This window comes from Oryza sativa, chromosome 4, assembly GCF_034140825.1.
Source record: "Oryza sativa Japonica Group chromosome 4, ASM3414082v1".
Classification (NCBI taxonomy): Eukaryota; Viridiplantae; Streptophyta; class Magnoliopsida; order Poales; family Poaceae; genus Oryza; species Oryza sativa.
In genome coordinates, this window is record NC_089038.1 from 1,646,441 (window position 1) to 1,664,511 (window position 18,071).

Below are 18,071 nucleotides of genomic sequence, written 5' to 3' on the forward strand. Positions count from 1 at the left end.
GCCTGCCGCGTCCGCCCGTAGTTTCCTTAAAAAAAATAGTGGTCATTCTAACTGAAGAGGTCAATAACAATAATCAAAATTAATCTCTTGCGTTGCTATTACTATATGAGAACGTGTATCTCAACCTTCACGAATGTTGCTACTTCTGTTCATAGATTTCATCCTATAGAAATAGTTGTTTGCAGAAAAAAGAATTTACCATTTCCAATGGCCAATATTACATTTATCTCTTGCGCCTTCACGTGTAGCTCTTCATATCTACCTACAAAATTTCGCAGCAACGCGCGAGATATCATCTAGTATATGAAGGGAACGCTATTTGTTCGTTGGTCACGATTGACCTACGGCTTAGCAAAACCAAAACCTTAGACTATCGATTCTAATGTGCAGTGAAGGGGAAGAGCGAACTCCATCTCACGATTCCCATCGCCACTGCCACACCACGGTGTTCCTGTCGCCGCCTTATGGTGATGTTCATCACAGGCGTCCTACGATCGCAACACCCGCTACGACTAACTGCTACACAGGTGTTGGACGCAGGGGAGTTGCCTGTCAGGTCGCTCCATCAAGCTTACAAGCCGGGGGCAACTAATTAATACATCATTAATGTATCTTAATTACTGTTTCATATAAAGTACAATTATATTTTATCTATATCAGTTGAAGCAGAGCTTGTAAATCAAAGATAGATGTACTTTGAAATAAGTTTAATATATCTGGCTACGTACAAAGCAACGCAGCAAATTTAGGTAGTCTATTCGTTTATAAGTTTCTTGAAAAAGGCAATTACATGATAAACTGATCAACATGAGAATGTGCAGTCAGCACTAAGCAGCTCTCGTGAGAATGGAAGTCTTGGTGATACACCAGGCTTATTGAATTTTGTTGTCTCAGCTTGTTTGACAAGCATGATGCTCACCGACCAGCTAGCTGGCTAGAAGAGCTGCCTGCAACCAGCGGTGCCTCCTCAGAGTCATATCTCTTCTCGACCGGCGAACTTGACGATGCGTCTGTTGAAGATAAATTAGAGTTGACGATTAAGTTAAGGTCAGGCAACTGCGCATCACGCTCCAGGACATCCATTGCTTGGAGCATGGTAGGCCGGTGTTTAGTCTCGAAGACAGAGCACCAGAGCCCTAAGATGATGGCACGCTCCATCTCCCTCCTTTCAGCGCCATCAACACCAATGGCTAGCCTTGAGTCTGCAGCCTCGACGACATCACCGCCGCTTTTGTATAGGCCCCAGATCTGCTCCCTGTGTTTCCTCGCGCAGACGATCTCAAGAAGGGCAATGCCGAAGCTGTACACGTCGGAGTTACGGTTGAAGCTGACCTCACCATCCTTCATGCACTGTGGATCAATGTATCCTTGTGAGCCTATGGCAGTTGTCTTCAGCGTTGCATTGTTCGGGTTCGCGACCCTTGACAGACCAAAATCAGCGAGCTTGGCGTTGAAATCGTCGTCCAAGAGTACGTTGCCTGGTTTGATATCTCTGTGTATGATATATGGGTAGCACTCGTGATGTAGGTACAACAGGCCTGACCCAATGTCCTTGGCTATTTTATACCTGTTAGAACATTAATTGTAGTTAATTAGCTACATGGATTGATCATTAACATGCTTAATTAATTATACATGTACTAATTGAACACATAACAGAAGTTCACACATAAACAAAGAAAATCGATCACATTATGTCTAATGATTATATATATATAATCCTAATTTATAAGTCGCTCTGCGCTCTCCTCAGCGTCAGTGGTTCTGGAGTCCATCCACTCGGAGGGCCATCTATGGTCTCTAGCTAGCGTTGCCGCTTTTGGGGACTTGTTAGGAGTTTGTGTCTAAGCTTCAGCTTTTTTTATTTTTTTTCCTTTCCCCTAGCATAAGCTGGTTTGGCTGATTGCGTCGTGTAACTATAACTCTTTTCTTCTAATATATTGACGTGCAATTCTTTTACGCGTTCGAAAAAAATTATAAGTCGCTAAATCTTGAAAAACTATAATTGAGAACGGTCCAAATTATCCAAACCGATTACAACTCAGTATTTTTTTTCACCTAGAATTTTGAAACTATTAAAACAATATTCCCCCGTACCAACTTCGACTACACGTTCATTAATTATGATTTTCAAAATTAATAAATCGTGAGGCATAATAAACTAAGTCTCCCATGCAAATACAACTAAATACCACTTAGTTTCAAATGTCGTATGTGTGTGTGTGTGTCTATATATATATATATATAATAAAAATTGAAGATGTTTCCGCGGTTTGTCGTCCGTGTTTGAGTCGGTTTTAATTGTATGTTTTAGTTTTAATCTATATATTTTCTCTGCTATTATAAAAATTAAACATGTTTTTGCAGGTATTTTGGTACGTCATTCATGTATGAGTCGGTTTTTAAGTTTGTTTGCTTTTGAAAATACATATCCGTATTTGAGTCGGTTTTTAAGATCGTTAACTTTTGGTAATACAGATGAAATCATATAAGAAATCTGTTTAAAAAAACTCGTATGCTAACTTGAGACGATCGGACTTCTAACTGCAGCTCATGATTTTCTAATATATATATATATATTCAAGCGAACTCTCATAGTGAATTTCATCATAACTAAACCATATAACAATAATAATATTAAAATAGACTTCACCCGTTACGAAGCATGGATATTTTTTCTAGTTTAGAATAAAATGTAACAACATTAGATTGAAAAATGGAAGTAGCAGAATTTTACAGTTATTTACAAAATGTAATAATTTTATCCTAAGTACAGCGAAATGGAATCATATAACTTTGAGAGAAAAAATGACTAGTCTATTGTTAAGAGAAATCGATATCGAGGCCTAGAAATTGGAGAAAAAGATAATGATTTGTGTTGTTATATTATGATGGGTCTAGACAATATCAATCACTATTGGAGAAGTGGTCTTTGCTAGATTGCCAAAAAAAATCATATTAGCCCCAGTTAAAAAGCACACTAGAACACCAGTCGGGACTAAAGATCCTTTTTAGTCCCATTTAAAAATCATGTCAGACCCCCATTATTTTTAGTCCTGGTTGGTGTTACCAACCGGGACTAAAGATGGATCTTTAGTCCCAATTAGTAACACCAACTGTGACCAAAATATATAAAAAATCGTGCAGCAGCCCCGAGCCGGCCAGCCTTGTCCTTATCTCCTTCGGAGACCTCTCATTTTCTAACCATCTCCTCCTCCCCCTTCCTCCCCTTCCCCTGTCCTCTCCCTCCCCTCCCCACTCCTCCGACAATGGCGACAACGGGCGGCGGCCTCCCCTTCACCAGATCTGGAGGGAGGGGAGGCCGGGCGACGACCGTGGCAGCGGCGCATGAGGCAGCAGCGGCGGCAAGGCCGCGGCAGGCGGGTAGCAGCGGTGGTGGCGGTTGTGTTGATTTTTTTTTTTACATTTTGTGAATGATTTGTAGATTTTTTTTTACATTGGGATGATCTGTGAATGATTTTGGATTATGGATGATTATGTGGATGGACATGTGAATTTTGGATGATTTTATTGTGCATTTTTTTATGATTTGTTGGGATTTGGTTGAAATCAATAGGTGCAAACAGTAAACATCAATGGAAAAAAGAAAAAAAAAACTTTAGCCGGGACTATCATCTTAGTCCCGGTTATTCCACCCACATCTTTAGTCTTGGATTCGTGGTACCGGTTGCATAACCGGGACTATAGGGGGTTACCAACCGTGGGTGAAGACTCTTTCTCCAACAGTTAATGTATACAAATCGAATAAATCGATGTTGGTATATGAAAATAGAAATTGTATTAATTTATAGAAATGGAAGATTTTAGTGTGTTGAAAATATAATGCTATTTATGAAAACAAAGGTAAGTATCGTATGTTAATTAAAAAAATATGTCTTTCAAATCTACTCCCTCCATCCCTAAATGACTTGTGATCAGATTGTCAAAGACAAGTTTAGCATTTCTGTTACTTTGGTAGTTAAAACAAGAAGAAAATGAAAACGATGTACCGGTATCTAAGAGGTCAAGTGGACCTCAATCTAAAAAGACACTAATTGTGGGATAGATTTTTAGGCTAATATTATATTTTTTTACGGATTAAGGAAGTAGCTGGAAACTTGTATAGAGAAACCTGCTAATATAATTAATTAACGGAGTAGCTATATTTATTACATACACTTACATTTGTAATTACACTGTAAATTTCAAAATTTAAACTATAATTACATTATAAGTTTCAATATTTGCATTGTATTTTATGATACACAATGTATTAGAGAGTTAGTATTAAAGTAGTTTATTATTTAAATAAAAGAGTAGATAGGACAGATAGAATCATACTTAAATATAGAGAAGGGAGAGCAATCATGTATAGAAAAAGTGCCTGAAATAAGTGAAAAGTGTGGCGATATAATTTTAACCATCCCGTATAAATAATAGCAACACAGTATTTATGCAGATATATATACTCTCTCTATCCTAAAATGTTTCACGCCGTTAACTTTTTTAAAAATGTTTGACCGTCCGTCTTATTTAAAAAATTTAAGTAATTATTAATTATTTTTCTATCATATGATTTATTGTCAAATATACTTTTATGTATACATATAGTTTTACATATTTCACAAAGTTTTTTTGAATAAGACGAACAGTCAAACATATTTAAAAAGTCAACGGTGTCAAATATTTAGGGAAGGAGGGAGTATATATATGGGTACCTTGTTTGCCATGAAAGTACTGCTGCTGACTCGCTCTTGTACAAGTAGTCGTTGAGGTTGCCATTTTTCATCAATTCATATACAAGGAAGAGCTCCTTATTATTGTTGCTCCATAAACAGCTGCACATGAAACGGAGAATGTTCCAGCTGTGTCCCCGGCAGCACCAACCAAAAAACTTGACGAGATTCTTGTGCTTAGCTTCGCTGATAGTGCTGACTTCGGCGAAGAAGTCTTTATGCTCTTGGCTGGACTCCCTCACTATTTTCTTCACAGCAACTTCACGCTCCAACCGCTTCAGGAATCCGCTGTACACTACCCCAAAGGCCCCCTCTCCGAGCTTGCGATCATCAGAGAAATTGCCAGTCGCGATGGCCAAATCGTCGTATTCGAATCGCCTGGCGCCGCCTGTGCCCTTTCCAAAGGTATTACGTACCCTCTTCTGCATCAAACAAGAGATCAAGAACCACAGCACTAACGCCAATGCAACAGCTCCTCCGATGATCGGTCCTCCAAAAAGCAGTGCCTTATTGCGTCTGTCTGCACATATAAATTATTAGAATTATTTTTGAACGAGCAGTAGTATATACTTCAGTCAAGCGAAACAGCCACAGGGGAAACCCTCGCCGGATTGATATAGATTGAATTGCAGAAATTCGGGCCCGACAAAATACTTTGCGTGCTGACGTTGTACTGACATCAAGGTATGGCAGTACTACCATGTTGACGTCATCGCGACATAAGCAACATAAACTCTTAGGGCGATCACAATGCATACACGTGGCGTGTGGCGTGTGGCAAAGTCTATCCACGTAAGCACAATGTGTGCGTGGAGGAGAGAAGGAGGTGGGGCCCATGTTTTCACCAGGTTTGTGTGGCTTGTTTTGGCTCCGAGAACCTGAGCAAATTTTGTTAGAGAAACACACATGCCACAGAGCAGGAGAGAGAGAGAGTGAAGAAGCTCGCCAGAGAAGTCACTTCCGCGCCGAAGAAGCTCGCTAGAGAGGGAGAGGAGTAGGGGCGCTGAATCCGAGCCAGATCCGCGCCGAGCTTGCCATCCTATCTGGCGGCGACGAGAGGAGCTAGCCCGCGGAGGTGGTGAAGCGACGGCGCCCTCGCCAGCCGACGCCGAGCTCCTCCGCCGCCCGCTTCCGAGTGCCGACCTCGCTGTTGTTTCGGGGAGAGGGTGGAAGAGGGAGAGGAGTGTGGTGCACCGGCAAGCTCCAAGCCCTGCCACCCCTCCCATCGGCGGTGGAGGAGCTCGGCCCGGCTCGGCACTATGTGGTGGGGAAAAGTAGTGAGGGAGGGGGAATAAAGAAAAGCTGGTAAAGTGATAAAGTTGGTACTTGTGGGACTCACTAATAAGCCACTTGCACTATGGTACATGTAACTAAACATTATTTCTGGTCTAGCTGGTGTGTGAGGCACAGCAAATGCATGTGGCGCACTATGAACGCCCTTACAGTGATGCACTCGCGTGGTGCCAACGCTCATGTCACCCGCTCTCGCATACTCGCTGTCCTCTCCACTGCCAACTGCTTTTCCCCTCTCCTCTTTTCGTCACTTGCCTCGTTTCCCCCTCTGCCCCCCGGCTCCCTGCCCACCCAGTTGAGGAAGGGCCTGGTGCCGCTGCTTATACTCCCTGCTATCTCACAATTGATGGTTCGCTCTCGGTGTCACGTCGCCACCACGAAGCTCTTGATTCCAAACGAGCACTCAGGTGATGCGGGCCCGCTCACCCACCAGATCCCCTGGGGGGGTAGAGCCATGGGGTGTTTTGACCCCGGATATCTCACCTCAGGACACGGGCGGATGGAGAAGTTTGGGGGGGGGGTCGGGGTTAGGGGCGCTCCAGCCCAACTCGCCCCAAACCTGACCCGTTGCCAACCCTAATAAGGCCTTATATATTTGCACAACTCTTGCTCAACTAGTAAGGTGATACCAATAAAGTGCACACAACACTTATATGCCACATAGGCTACCTGCTAATTAGGTCTGGATGTGACGGGTCTCTACGCCGGGCCCACATGTAGTCTCCTAGTCCTCCTGCCCCATACCCCACGGCGTGCAGTCCGTGTGAAACTGGGACTCCGATATGGTGTATCCCACTATCCCAGTGAGTTAATGCTATGAAACATCCTAAGGTCGAGTTTAATTCCAAACTTTTTCTTCAAACTTTCAATTTTTCCGTTACATCTTTCCAATTTCAATCAAATTTCTAATTTTGACGTAAACTAAACACACCCTAAGAGAATGTGGAGTTAATACGAGGCTCTGCGGCTGACGTACCACATCTTGGGGTGCCGTGGTATCCAACCAGATATTCGTCCACCCTTCTCTGACCTGCGAGGACGCCACATAATCCTTACTGGGTCAGCAAGGGGTTCTCACAAGATGATGCTTGGGTGTGGGATCCGACACCTTTCCGAGCTTAACCATACGGCGTGCTCTGGGAAGAGGTGAACTACCTACTCTGCTTCTGTTTTGGTTAAGTTGCACCTAGCAGTTCCTGGGCAGCCTAGATCATGGGCCCCAAATCCATAATGGCGCCATGACCTAGCTCCCGGGTGGCCAGACCAACCAGTCCCATGCATCGGAATAAGTTCATGAGAGGTCCCATGACTCGTTAACGAATCTGATTTTCGTCCTTGAACCAGATACAACAGGTCCCCCAACTGTCAAAACCAGTGCAGATGAGGTCCCTCGGTGGCTTGGATAAGGGTTTTGGTTGATGTGGTGCTTACGTGGCAATTCGAACCGGAAAAATAATAAATCACGTGAGACCCACACGTCAGTGTCACACCCAAACTAATAAAAAAATGGTGGGGCCCACGTGGGCCCCACATGTCATTCCCACTCCTTTTCTTCTTCCTCCTCCTCTCTCTCCCCATCTCCCCTCCCCTCTCAACAAACAAGGCGGAGAGTCAGCGGTCGGGGAATCACCACCACCACCACCATGCGACGGCGAGAAGGCGGCGGCAGCGGCACTGGTATTCCCGTGCGGCGGTGTTGGCGGCGATCCCGATGAGTGGCCGAACCCTGGTGTGCGGTACGACCCGCCGCTGTCGTCCTCGTCGTCCCCACCACCACCATCTCCTCCCCGGCGTCGTCCTACGACCGCCCGGCAGCGCACGACGCATCGCCATACCAAGCGCTCTGCGGTGGGCCCTATTCCGTGGCCACCACGTGAACCCCCGCCGCCGCCGCGGCGTACCACGCGCAGGTGAGCCCGTTCCACCTCCACCTCGACACCTGTCACCCTCACCTGCCGCCGTCCTACTACTCCATGGACCACAAGGAGTACGCGTACAGGCACGCCACCAAGGAGGTGTACGGCGAGCACGCCTTCTTCTCTGATGGCACCGAGAGGGAGCACCACCACGCCGCCGCCTGGACACGGCCAGTGGCAGTTCAAGCAGCTCGGCATGGAGCCCAAGCAGAGCACCACGCCGCTCTTCCCGGGCGCCGGTTATGGCAACACCGCTGCGTCGCCGTACGCCACTGATCTTTCCAAAGAAGATGACGATGAGAAAGAGAGGCGGCAGCAGCAGCACAGCTTCCTCCTGGGCGCCGGCCTCCGGCTAGAGAAGCCGGCGGGCTACAACCATGCGGCGGCGGCGCAGAAACCTCTCCGCCACATCTTTGACGAGTGGCCGCATGAGAAGAGCAGCAAGGGCTCCTGGATGGGGCTCGAACGTGAGACACAGCTGTTCATGTCCATCACCATGGCCGCCAACGACCTCCCGATCACCACCACCTTCGCTACTACAATGGTACGTACTAACCTTCGTCTCCACTTATCAAAACCGTTTCTTGATTCTTATGGCAAGCCATGCTGATGATCCAATTTGCTTCTTGTTTGGTCTTGTGCAATCTACAGACGACAGCGGCGGGTCGTACCGTACACCGGGGTCTGGTTCCTCGTCGGGATCGCCGCCAGCGCCGCCGCCTTCTCGACATCGCGCGGTGGTGGTGGTGCTGATTCCCCCCAACCCCCCCCCCTCCCCCGTGGCTGCTGACTCTCCATCGTACCTGAAGAGAGGAGAGGGGAGATGGGGAGGAGGAGGAGGAGGAAGAGTGGGAATGACATATGGGCCCCACCAAATTTTTATTAACTTGGGTGTGACACTAACATGTGGGTCCCATGTGGTTTTTTATTTTTCCAGTGTGAATTGCCACGTAAGTGCCACGCCAGATGAAGACCGAGTCAAATTAGCCACGTAAGCGCCACGTCAGCCAAAACCGCCATCCAAATCACCGAGGGGCCTCATCTGTACTGGTTTTAATAGTTGAGGGACCCGTTGTATCTGGTTTTCAGGTTGAAGGACGAAAATCTGATTCGTTGACAAGTTAAGGGACCTCAGATGAACTTATTCTCCATGCGTCAGCGCAGAGGAAAGGTTGCCTCCAAGTAGCTTTGGTGGCATGACCTCGACTAGGGTCGGTTGACTCGACCAAAGTGTTAACTTTTGGGCTTTCTGAAAATGTATTTCTGGATGGAGGATGGACATCCCTGTGTCTTGAATCTGGCATAGGCCAGGGAGGTGCTGGTCTGCTGGCCCACAACTAGAGGGATGCAAGCGGGGTGGGCAAGCGGTCCTTTTTTTATCCGCTTATTCCACTTCTAATTCGTTTTTCATCCAAATTTTGTACTATCGTGTAGGAAATAAACTAGCAAGTGGGTTTTTATGTATGTAGCAGGACTATCCAATTGCATCTCTATAAGTAGTCTTTGACGACATGGCTTTCAAACTATGGAATCTGGCTAAACGAGGACCCACTTGGTCTAGACATTAACATTTCTGTTTTTCTTTTCAAAAAACCTCATATTTACATAAAAACTACTCCCACCGTCCCATAATATAAGGGATTTTGAGTTTTTGCTTTTAATGTTTGACCACTCATCTTATTCAAAAATTTTTGAAATTATTATTTATTTTATTTGTGACTTACTTTATTATCTACAGTACTTTAAGCACAACTTTTCGTTTTTTATATTTGCAAAAAAAAATTGAATAAGACAAGTGGTCAAATGTTGTAAGCAAAAACTCAAAATCTCTTATATTGTGGGACGGAGGGAGTGGTAGACAATAAAAAGATGGTATTTAAAATAAGGAAACAATAAAATAGTACAAGATAAGAAAAACATCAGCACGGGAAAAAACTGAATCATATACATATACACACATTGCATACTATTTTACATATTATTGGTAGATTATTTTGTCTAAAAAGTATATGGTATTTTTTATTTAAAGAAAGTATTGATATGTAATTCAGAATCCTGGTTGGGATGTTGGCCATATCACGTACGTTGCTTTTCAATGGCTTGGCAGGAATACTAAAACAATTAGGAGTCCGATTCTCGTCACAAGTTAGCATGCAGTATTTTAAAAATGATTTCAAAAGTAAACAATCTGTAAAACTAACTCAAATACGAATGACGTATGAAATACGAATGACGTATGAAAGTATAGACAAAAATATCATAATTTTTTATAACAGTAGGGATATGGTCAGGTACCTTGGTTTACTAGCGTAAGAGTTGAGTTGAATGACCATAACATTATCTGGTTGAGCTCCTTGAGGTCCGCGGTGGCTCCAGTAAAACCCACGGCCACCTGCGGCAGGAGCAACGACGTGATCGGATCTGGCAGTCGTAAACTCACCTGATAATCAGGCGCTGCAGACCATGGACGGCCAGCGAGCCACAGTGAGGCGACCAGCATCTGCGTTATGCCGTTGAATTCGATGTGGGCTGTCATTGTCCCGTTCAGACTGAAGTTGGGCAAGAGTGTGGTGTTCAAGGAACTGACGACGGAGTTGATGTCAATGCCAATGTGGTTGATGCTCTTGGGGTCGAAAGTGTTGTTGTATGTGTCGAACTCGACGGCGATGAATCGGTCCGAACCGAAGGCGGTGGTCGTCCCGTTATTGATGAGTCCAAGGTTGCCGCCGAACGAGTTGGCCGGCAGCTTAGATGGGTAACTGGCCAGGAAGAAAGCCAGACCATCCCCTCTGATACCGTCGTCGATGGGTCTGATTGTGAAGGTGAACCTCGTGGAGAAGCTGGCCACCACCACCTTTTCGCCGCCGGTGGTGTCGTCGTAGAGCTGCACCGGGTGAGCGTACGACATCCGGCCGGCGGGGCAATAGGGATAACAACTGCGGCCGGAGGTGAGGTCGACCAGCCCGTCTTTCGGCTTGGCCGCGTCGCCTTCGAACAGGAGGTCATCTAGGCTGTAGGTGGATGGATCAGAGAAGTTGAAGCTGAAGGACACAGGTGGCTTTGCTGCTGCTGCTGCTTCAGCAATGAGGTGTGAAACATCAAGCGAAATGGAGAGGAGTAGGAGGAGTAGGAGGAGAAGCTGCAACATTGTCACAACAAACATGATGTGTGAACTAATTAAGCAGGCTGGCCGAGGTACGCATATATGACGATCATGAATAGTACGGACTTATATATACGAAATAGCAGCAATTAGTTAAGGTAGATATACCAACTTGACTAAGTGGGGGAAAAAAAAGGCCACAAACACTCATGTCCACAAATATAATTCTAACTGTTTGAAATATCACGGTATAAGGATTCTAGAGCGATGACCTACCTTCAGATCAGCCTTTCCACGGCATCACTCCAGAATCATTATCCAAACCATTGGCCAAAATTATGCTAGCTGTTACCTTTGGATAGGCTAATAACTTCCGAACAGAGCAGATTACCTTTGATGTCGCTGAGTTTGACACTGCGTATAATGTCATCTTAGGGAGAACTGCACTCGCGAAGTTCGTGGCGGAATCCAATTGCTTAAGGATGTGTTTGGATGGACGAATAGGCTCAGATAGGATATGGCCGCCCAAATTTTGGATGTGTTTGGATGGAGGGCAGTACTAGGATATGGCCACCATATAGGGAATATTCCCTCCAGATGTCGGCTCTGTGCGATTCGGCCGGATGGGGCGGCCCAGCGACCGCGCACCTCGCGCACGTCAACAAGACCGCATGTAGTCACCTCCTCCCCATCCTTTTCTCTCTTTTTTTCCTCTCTTCTCACCGCTTCACCTATGCCGACCAAAACCCTAGCTCTCCTCCCTCCTCTGTAAAAATATCAACCGGCGGCGCGGGCGGCTGCTGTCGGAGGCGCGAGCGGCGTGGACGAGGATTTCCGGCGGCGCGGCGGCGAGTCCAGGCGGCGCGGCGACGACTCCAGGCGGGAGGCGCGGCGGCGACCACAGGCGGTGCGGCGGCGACTCTAGGCAGCAAGCCGATGACGACTCCAGAGAAAAAAATCATATTCACTTTTCCATTCCTTTTCAAATCAAGATATAGTACAAATCCAAGCATATTTCTTGTTTTTTGGGGATTGATTTGTTCAGATCTGAGTGCTATAGTTGTTTCTAAGCATGGGCATGAATGTTTATAGAGTGCTATAGTTGCTATTTTGTGATATTTTGTTCAGATCTGAGTGATATATGTTGTATGACTCAATATATGCGTGCATGAATGTGGTAGACCTGATTTGGTCAAACTTTGACATTGTAGATGGACAGCAGAACACGGTTTCTGATTTATGCGGCTGCATCATATATGTTGTTGGGAATGATGGCTATGGTTATCGAGTCTAGAAATAAGAAAAGGAAAAGGGTTCCAAGGAGAGAAGGGATTACCTATGGGCCAATAGATGAAAGGGATAGGAAAAGATTTGATTATCTTAATGACATGATTTGGAAAAACGGTACCATCTGTGTGAACATGCTTAGGCTTTGAAGAGCACCTTTTTTCCGTTTTTTAAACTTTTTAGGGATCGTGGCTTGCTTGTGGATACTATACATATGCCTGTTGAAGAGCAAGTGGCTATGTTTTTACATACATTTGGGCACAATGTTAGAAATAGGGTAGTTGCCACTAATTTTTATAGGTCCGGTGAAACTATTAGCCGATATTTCAACCTAGTCCTTCATGCTGTTGGTGAGCTGAGAAAGGAATTAATAAGGCCACCCTCAATAACGACTCCATCAAAAATATTAGGGAACCCAAGGTGGGATCCTTATTTTAAGGTATGATCCACAACTAGTTGTACACCATTATTTGTAGACGAAAAATTATGCCCTTTTAAAATAGGATTGTATTGGAGCTATTGATGGCACACATGTACGAGTCTCTGTTACCAAAGATATGGAGCTTTCTTTTCGTGGTAGGAAGGATCATGCTACTCAAAATGTAATGGCAGCTATAGATTTTGACCTTAAGTTCACATATGTGTTGGCTGGTTGGGAGACGACAGCACATGATGCTGTAGTTTTACGTGATTCTATAGAGCGTACAGATGGCCTTCGTGTCCCACAAGGTAATGTAAGTCCAACTTGTGCATAGAAAAATTATTCACAAAAACACATTTCACCAACTTGTCCTTATATGTTAGGAAAATTCTACCTAGTTGATGTGGGATATGGAGCAAAACCTGGATTTTTACCCCCTTTTCGTGGTGTGAGGTATCACTTGAATGAGTGGGGGTCTAATCCTGTACAAAATGAGAAGGAGCTATTCAATTTGAGGCACTCATCTCTTCGGGTCACCGTTGCGCGTGCATTTAGGTCTCTCAAGAGGAGGTGGAAAATTTTAGATGATGCTAGTCCATTTTTTCCCTATCCAACTCAAGTGGATATTGTGGTAGCTTGTTGTATTATTCAGAATTGGATTATAGAAGATGGTGGTGATGATTTTATCATATCAGAGGAAGAATGAATAGCCAACTACAATTATGCAACATCAAGAAGTGGGCAAGCTAGTGAGCATGCATACATGGTTCAGTTTAGGCAGGATACCGCAGACCAAATGTGGGAAGATCGTCAAACTCACCATGGAAATTGAAAATTTTAGATTTGTAGTCTATGTATTTGTATGGAACTCTAAGACTTATGTACTCCTTTTTAAGAATTATGTATTTGCTGACATGTATTTGCTTGTTGAAATTTATTGTTTGCTGAAATTTGTATGCTTGTTGATATTTATAGTGGTTGCTGAAATTTATATGTAAGCTGAAATTTATATGTTTGCTGAAATTTGTAGTGGTTGCTGAAATTTATATGCTTGCTGAAATTTATAGTGGTTGCTGAAATTTATATGCTTGCTGAAATTTGTATTGGTTGCTGAAATTTATATGTTTGCTGAAATCAACTTCTTTATACATGCTAGGCAATGGAGGGAAGTGGACAAAGTGATAAGGGTGGACATATTGCATGGACATCTTCAATGTCTACCTACATCTTGAATACCTCGAGGGTATTGTTGCTAGTGGGAACAAAACTTCCTTGGGGTTTAAGCAAGTCCACTTGAAGGCTTGTGCTAAAGCTTTAAATGATCACTTCAATATTAATTTGACTTCAGATCAGATTACTAATCACATTAGGACTTGGAAAAGGAAATATTCTAAGATAGCTGATCTGAGGAAGTTGAGTGCTGCTCTTTGGGATGATGACAATTTTATCATATCACTTGATCATAAACATTATGCAGACCACATCAATGTATGCCACAACCACACTTACACCATTTTATTGTTACCTATAGCTAAGTTATTATTGGTTGCTGAAATTTATAGTGGTTGCTAAAATTTGTATTAGTTGCTGGAATTTACAGTGGTTGCTGAAATTTGTATTGGTTGCTGAAATTTATAGTGATTGCTGAAACTTATAATGGTTGCTGAAATTTATAGTGGTTGCTGAAACTTGTAGTGGCTGCTGAAACTAGTTTTATTATTAAACCATGTTGTAGGATCACAAGGCTGATGCTGAATATCTAAACAAACCTATTCACAATTATGGCAAGATGCTTGTGATATTTGGCAATAGCTTGGCTACTGAAAAATATGCAAAAGGATCAGGTGATCCTCTAGCCATTGAATCTATTCCCATTGATGATGATGAAGAAGAAGAAATTGGTATTGGAAGTGCTGGTCGGATAAGCTGTCCGTGTTGCTACTCCCTTTGTCCCACTCAATAAGACATGATCAACTTAGCACGTTCTCTAGCTAATATTTGGCTTTAACTTTCTCATATCCTATAATATTTGTAGCAACAAAGTCATAATCATATAAAAGTAAATTTAAATATTAATCTAATAATATTATTTGCTGGCATGAAAATTTAATTATCATAAAATAACTATTGATAAAACATTTAAATAATTAAAATTTAAAATGCGTGCACACCTTATTAAGTGGGATGGAGGGTGTAGTTTACACATCAGTAAATCGCTACTTTGTAGGTGTGGACGTTGACGCACTTACATGTTGAATGATTTGTCACGGGTTTGAAGAATTATATGTTTTTTTAAATAATAGAATAGATAACATCCCGACATTTACTCAACAGAGCTACAGCCAATTATTATGTAGCAGCTCTCCCTCTCCATAATAATCCAGATTGCTAGACCACCAAATCATGATAAAAAGGAAGAAATTAACAAACAAAAATGGAGTAGATATATCAATCACTACTAGGAAAAGCATTATCGCAAGCGGCCGAAAAGGGTCTTCGCAGGCGGGGCGGCCGTCCGCCTGTAAGCCAATGACTGTGAAGATCGCCGATCTTCGTAGGTGGGGAGGCCGTCCGCCTGCGAAGATAATTTTCGCAGGCGGACGTTGGCTAGTCTGGTCCGCCTGCGAAAATAGGAATCGTCCGCTTGCAAAAAAAGAAAACTTCCGCCTGCGAAGATAGGTAGAAAATATTGCAATTTAAATATAATTTGGCCGTAAATTACTTTTAAATTATTTATTAGAAATTCTTGCAGGTACATATATTGGAATATTATCAAGCATTTGGTACTGAGAAATCTACTTATATTGCATAAATCAAAAGTGTTGCCAAAATATATATATTACAATATTGTTTTACATTGTCACTTCAAATAACGTCATCTAGTTACATTATGGCATAGCAGTGTTCCACTCCCGAAGATCCTTGAATTCGTCACTTGCCACTAGGGCACCCTCTGGGTCGAAGAAATCTCCTTTGACATGACAGCACTCATGGTGGATGAAGTGGCACAGATCACGCTGCACATTTGTGATACCTGTATTGTCAAAGCTTGTTCGACATTCTAATCTTGGCAACTACATGCATTGAAATTAATCAATATATTAGTATCATAAATATCAAGAGCTGTCTAGTACATAGTATAGAGACTTACATCCTCCGCGTTAGTCCTGTACCGTCCATTAACCCTAAGGAATTCGCACGCATAATACCCGCAAAGGACCGTTCCTCGCGGTTGCTTGTGACACTGCAGGACATATCATAGAAAAAAGTAGTTATAATTTGCAATTAGTGAAACTATTGGAATACATAAAGTGAGTGGAGTATTACCGGCCAATAGGTACGTACTAGCAGCTTCTCCCGTGTTCAGGTCTGTTCTCCACCCTTGAACTTGTAGTATTGGTATGCACTGTATGGATGTCATACCGTTTCAGAGTAAGGAGGATATTTATTTGTAATACATCCATATACGAATGCAAGAGTCATAATAACTTACTACTGTAAGATTGTTAGAAATTCTTTGTTTTGTGAACTGGATAAATTTTCTATTTTATCGGCAACGCTCTGCAGCTCCGGATTTTCAAACGATACTTTTCCCTCATCCGTGATCTTCGGAGTTCTAGCTCTTACCCAGTTCCTCGATCTCTGTGTCCACTCCTCCATTGGTACCGGTTGCCCCTTCTTCCTCATTTCCTCCTCCTCTTTTGTCCACTGTTCCACCTTTGGTGCGTAGCCCGCGGAGCCTAAGCGATGAGGAAATTTGTTCTTCTTGGCCAACTCTGAATACTTTTGGCTCCTTTTAATTTCTTCCGGGGAGTTCTTCAAGGTCAGAAAGTCGTCCCACTGATTGGGGGTTATGTTGGCATATGTCGAAAACGGTGTGCGTCCCGTCTTCACAAATTTCTTGTTCAAGGTGGTTTTCCAACCACGCCAAGAATTGGCCATTGTTTGCAGTGCACAATTTCTCACCGCTGCCTCTGATCCTTCCGGGAACTGGAAGATTTTCTTCAAAGTTTTCCATAGGACTTCCTTATCCCCATCCGTTACATGATCCCAGTCCTTGACCGTGATGGAGATCTTCTCCCTTACTATTATGCCACACTGTGAACTGAATTTCGCACGTGCCGTCTTAGGGGCGAGCGGCTCTCCTTTAGGCGAAACATGGGTAACAACATGGAACCCTTCATCCTTTCTATTTACGCTTCTCTCGCCCTTCCTTCTCTTCGCCTTTGCTGACCGTTCGCTTTTCTGTGTGCCGGTTGTGTTTGCCGGTACGTCCTCGTCTTTTGAAGGAACTTTTTTCTTCGGCTGCCGTTTTGATCGTCGTGGCGCCGTTTCCTACGAGAAGGTATGCATGAAAGTTTCGAATTAGCTCGGGCTAATAGCTATCACTGTGAGCATTTTACATATTAAGTTTACTTACCCCTTCTTTAGGGGGAATGTAGTCCTTGTCGCCTTCTTCACCGTCGCCATTTTTCCTTCTCTTCGGGCTTGGGCTTGGACAAGGATCGCTTGGCGACGAGTACTCCTCGTCTTCGTCACCTACGTCGCTGTCGGAACTACCATCCGGTGGGACCGTTGGTTCCGGAGCAACCACAACAGCAAGGGACTGCTCCTGTTCCCCTAAACCCTTCTCTTCAGTCCCTTTAGTACTATCGGCCATCGTTTCAAACCTCTAATATAAAAAAAAAAGTGTTATCGTCAACATTTTAAATTACTCAAATTAGTACAAACTAATTAGTACAAAAATAAACCGTGTATTAACAATATGTCGTATGAACAAATATAAATGCGAAGAGATTTCTAAATTTAACTAGCACTTACTATTATGCTAAATTAATTAGTACAAACAAATTTAAATAGCGAAAATAATGACTACTTACTATTATGCTAAATTAATTACTACAAACAAATTTGTACAAAATTTGATATGTTATTATCAAGTAGTGCACTAATTCATTTCCTTATTTCATCGACATGTTGACTAAAAATAATGGAAAAGGCAAACATATCCTCCACATTTTTTTAAAAAAATGGTTAACATACCCTCCAACATGTTATTTAAAAAATTTGACAAATTCACATATCCTGCAAAATTGAACATACCCTCCCAATTTCATTATCATGTCACCCACATTCCCAAATTCACATTCACAATCAACATATAACCCCTCATTCACATATCACCCACCCCTCACACCCACATGCACACACATATAAAAGGAAACACCCACATGCACGCACGTCCGTGTTGGACGAACGGCCGACGACGAGCTTCGGTCGTGGACAACGAAGGAAGGGCCGGCGACGAGGTTCGG

At 43.5% G+C, this 18,071-nt stretch overlaps 1 protein-coding gene and 2 pseudogenes across 1 annotated transcript; 2 read left to right on the forward strand and 1 right to left on the reverse strand.

Annotated features, from left to right (window-relative positions):
• Positions 1 to 692: 692 nt before the first annotated feature.
• On the reverse strand, positions 693 to 11,160 carry LOC4334981 (L-type lectin-domain containing receptor kinase IX.1). The gene is made up of 3 exons (XM_015778338.3): positions 10,241 to 11,160; positions 4,719 to 5,256; positions 693 to 1,567 (listed from the first exon to the last, which is right to left on the reverse strand). The coding sequence occupies exons 1-3, from the start codon at positions 11,106 to 11,108 to the stop codon at positions 916 to 918; spliced, it is 2,058 nt and encodes a 685-aa protein (XP_015633824.1). The 5' UTR covers positions 11,109 to 11,160; the 3' UTR covers positions 693 to 915.
• Positions 7,561 to 9,070, forward strand: LOC112938754 (growth-regulating factor 1-like; annotated as a pseudogene).
• A 1,011-nt stretch (positions 11,161 to 12,171) lies between the features above and the next one.
• LOC112938807 (protein ALP1-like) lies at positions 12,172 to 13,588 on the forward strand (annotated as a pseudogene).
• Positions 13,589 to 18,071: the final 4,483 nt, after the last annotated feature.

Excerpts from the sequence above, each read along its gene's own strand:
- LOC4334981 (XM_015778338.3), bottom strand. The coding sequence starts at position 11,108 with ATGTTTGTTGTGACAATGTTGCAGCTTCTCCTCCTACTCCTCCTACTC. Across the intron at positions 5,257-10,240 it reads TCTTACGCTAGTAAACCAAG|ACAGACGCAATAAGGCACTG; the intron begins GTACCTGACCAT and ends TTATATGTGCAG. Across the intron at positions 1,568-4,718 it reads GTACTTTCATGGCAAACAAG|GTATAAAATAGCCAAGGACA; the intron begins GTACCCATATAT and ends ATGTTCTAACAG.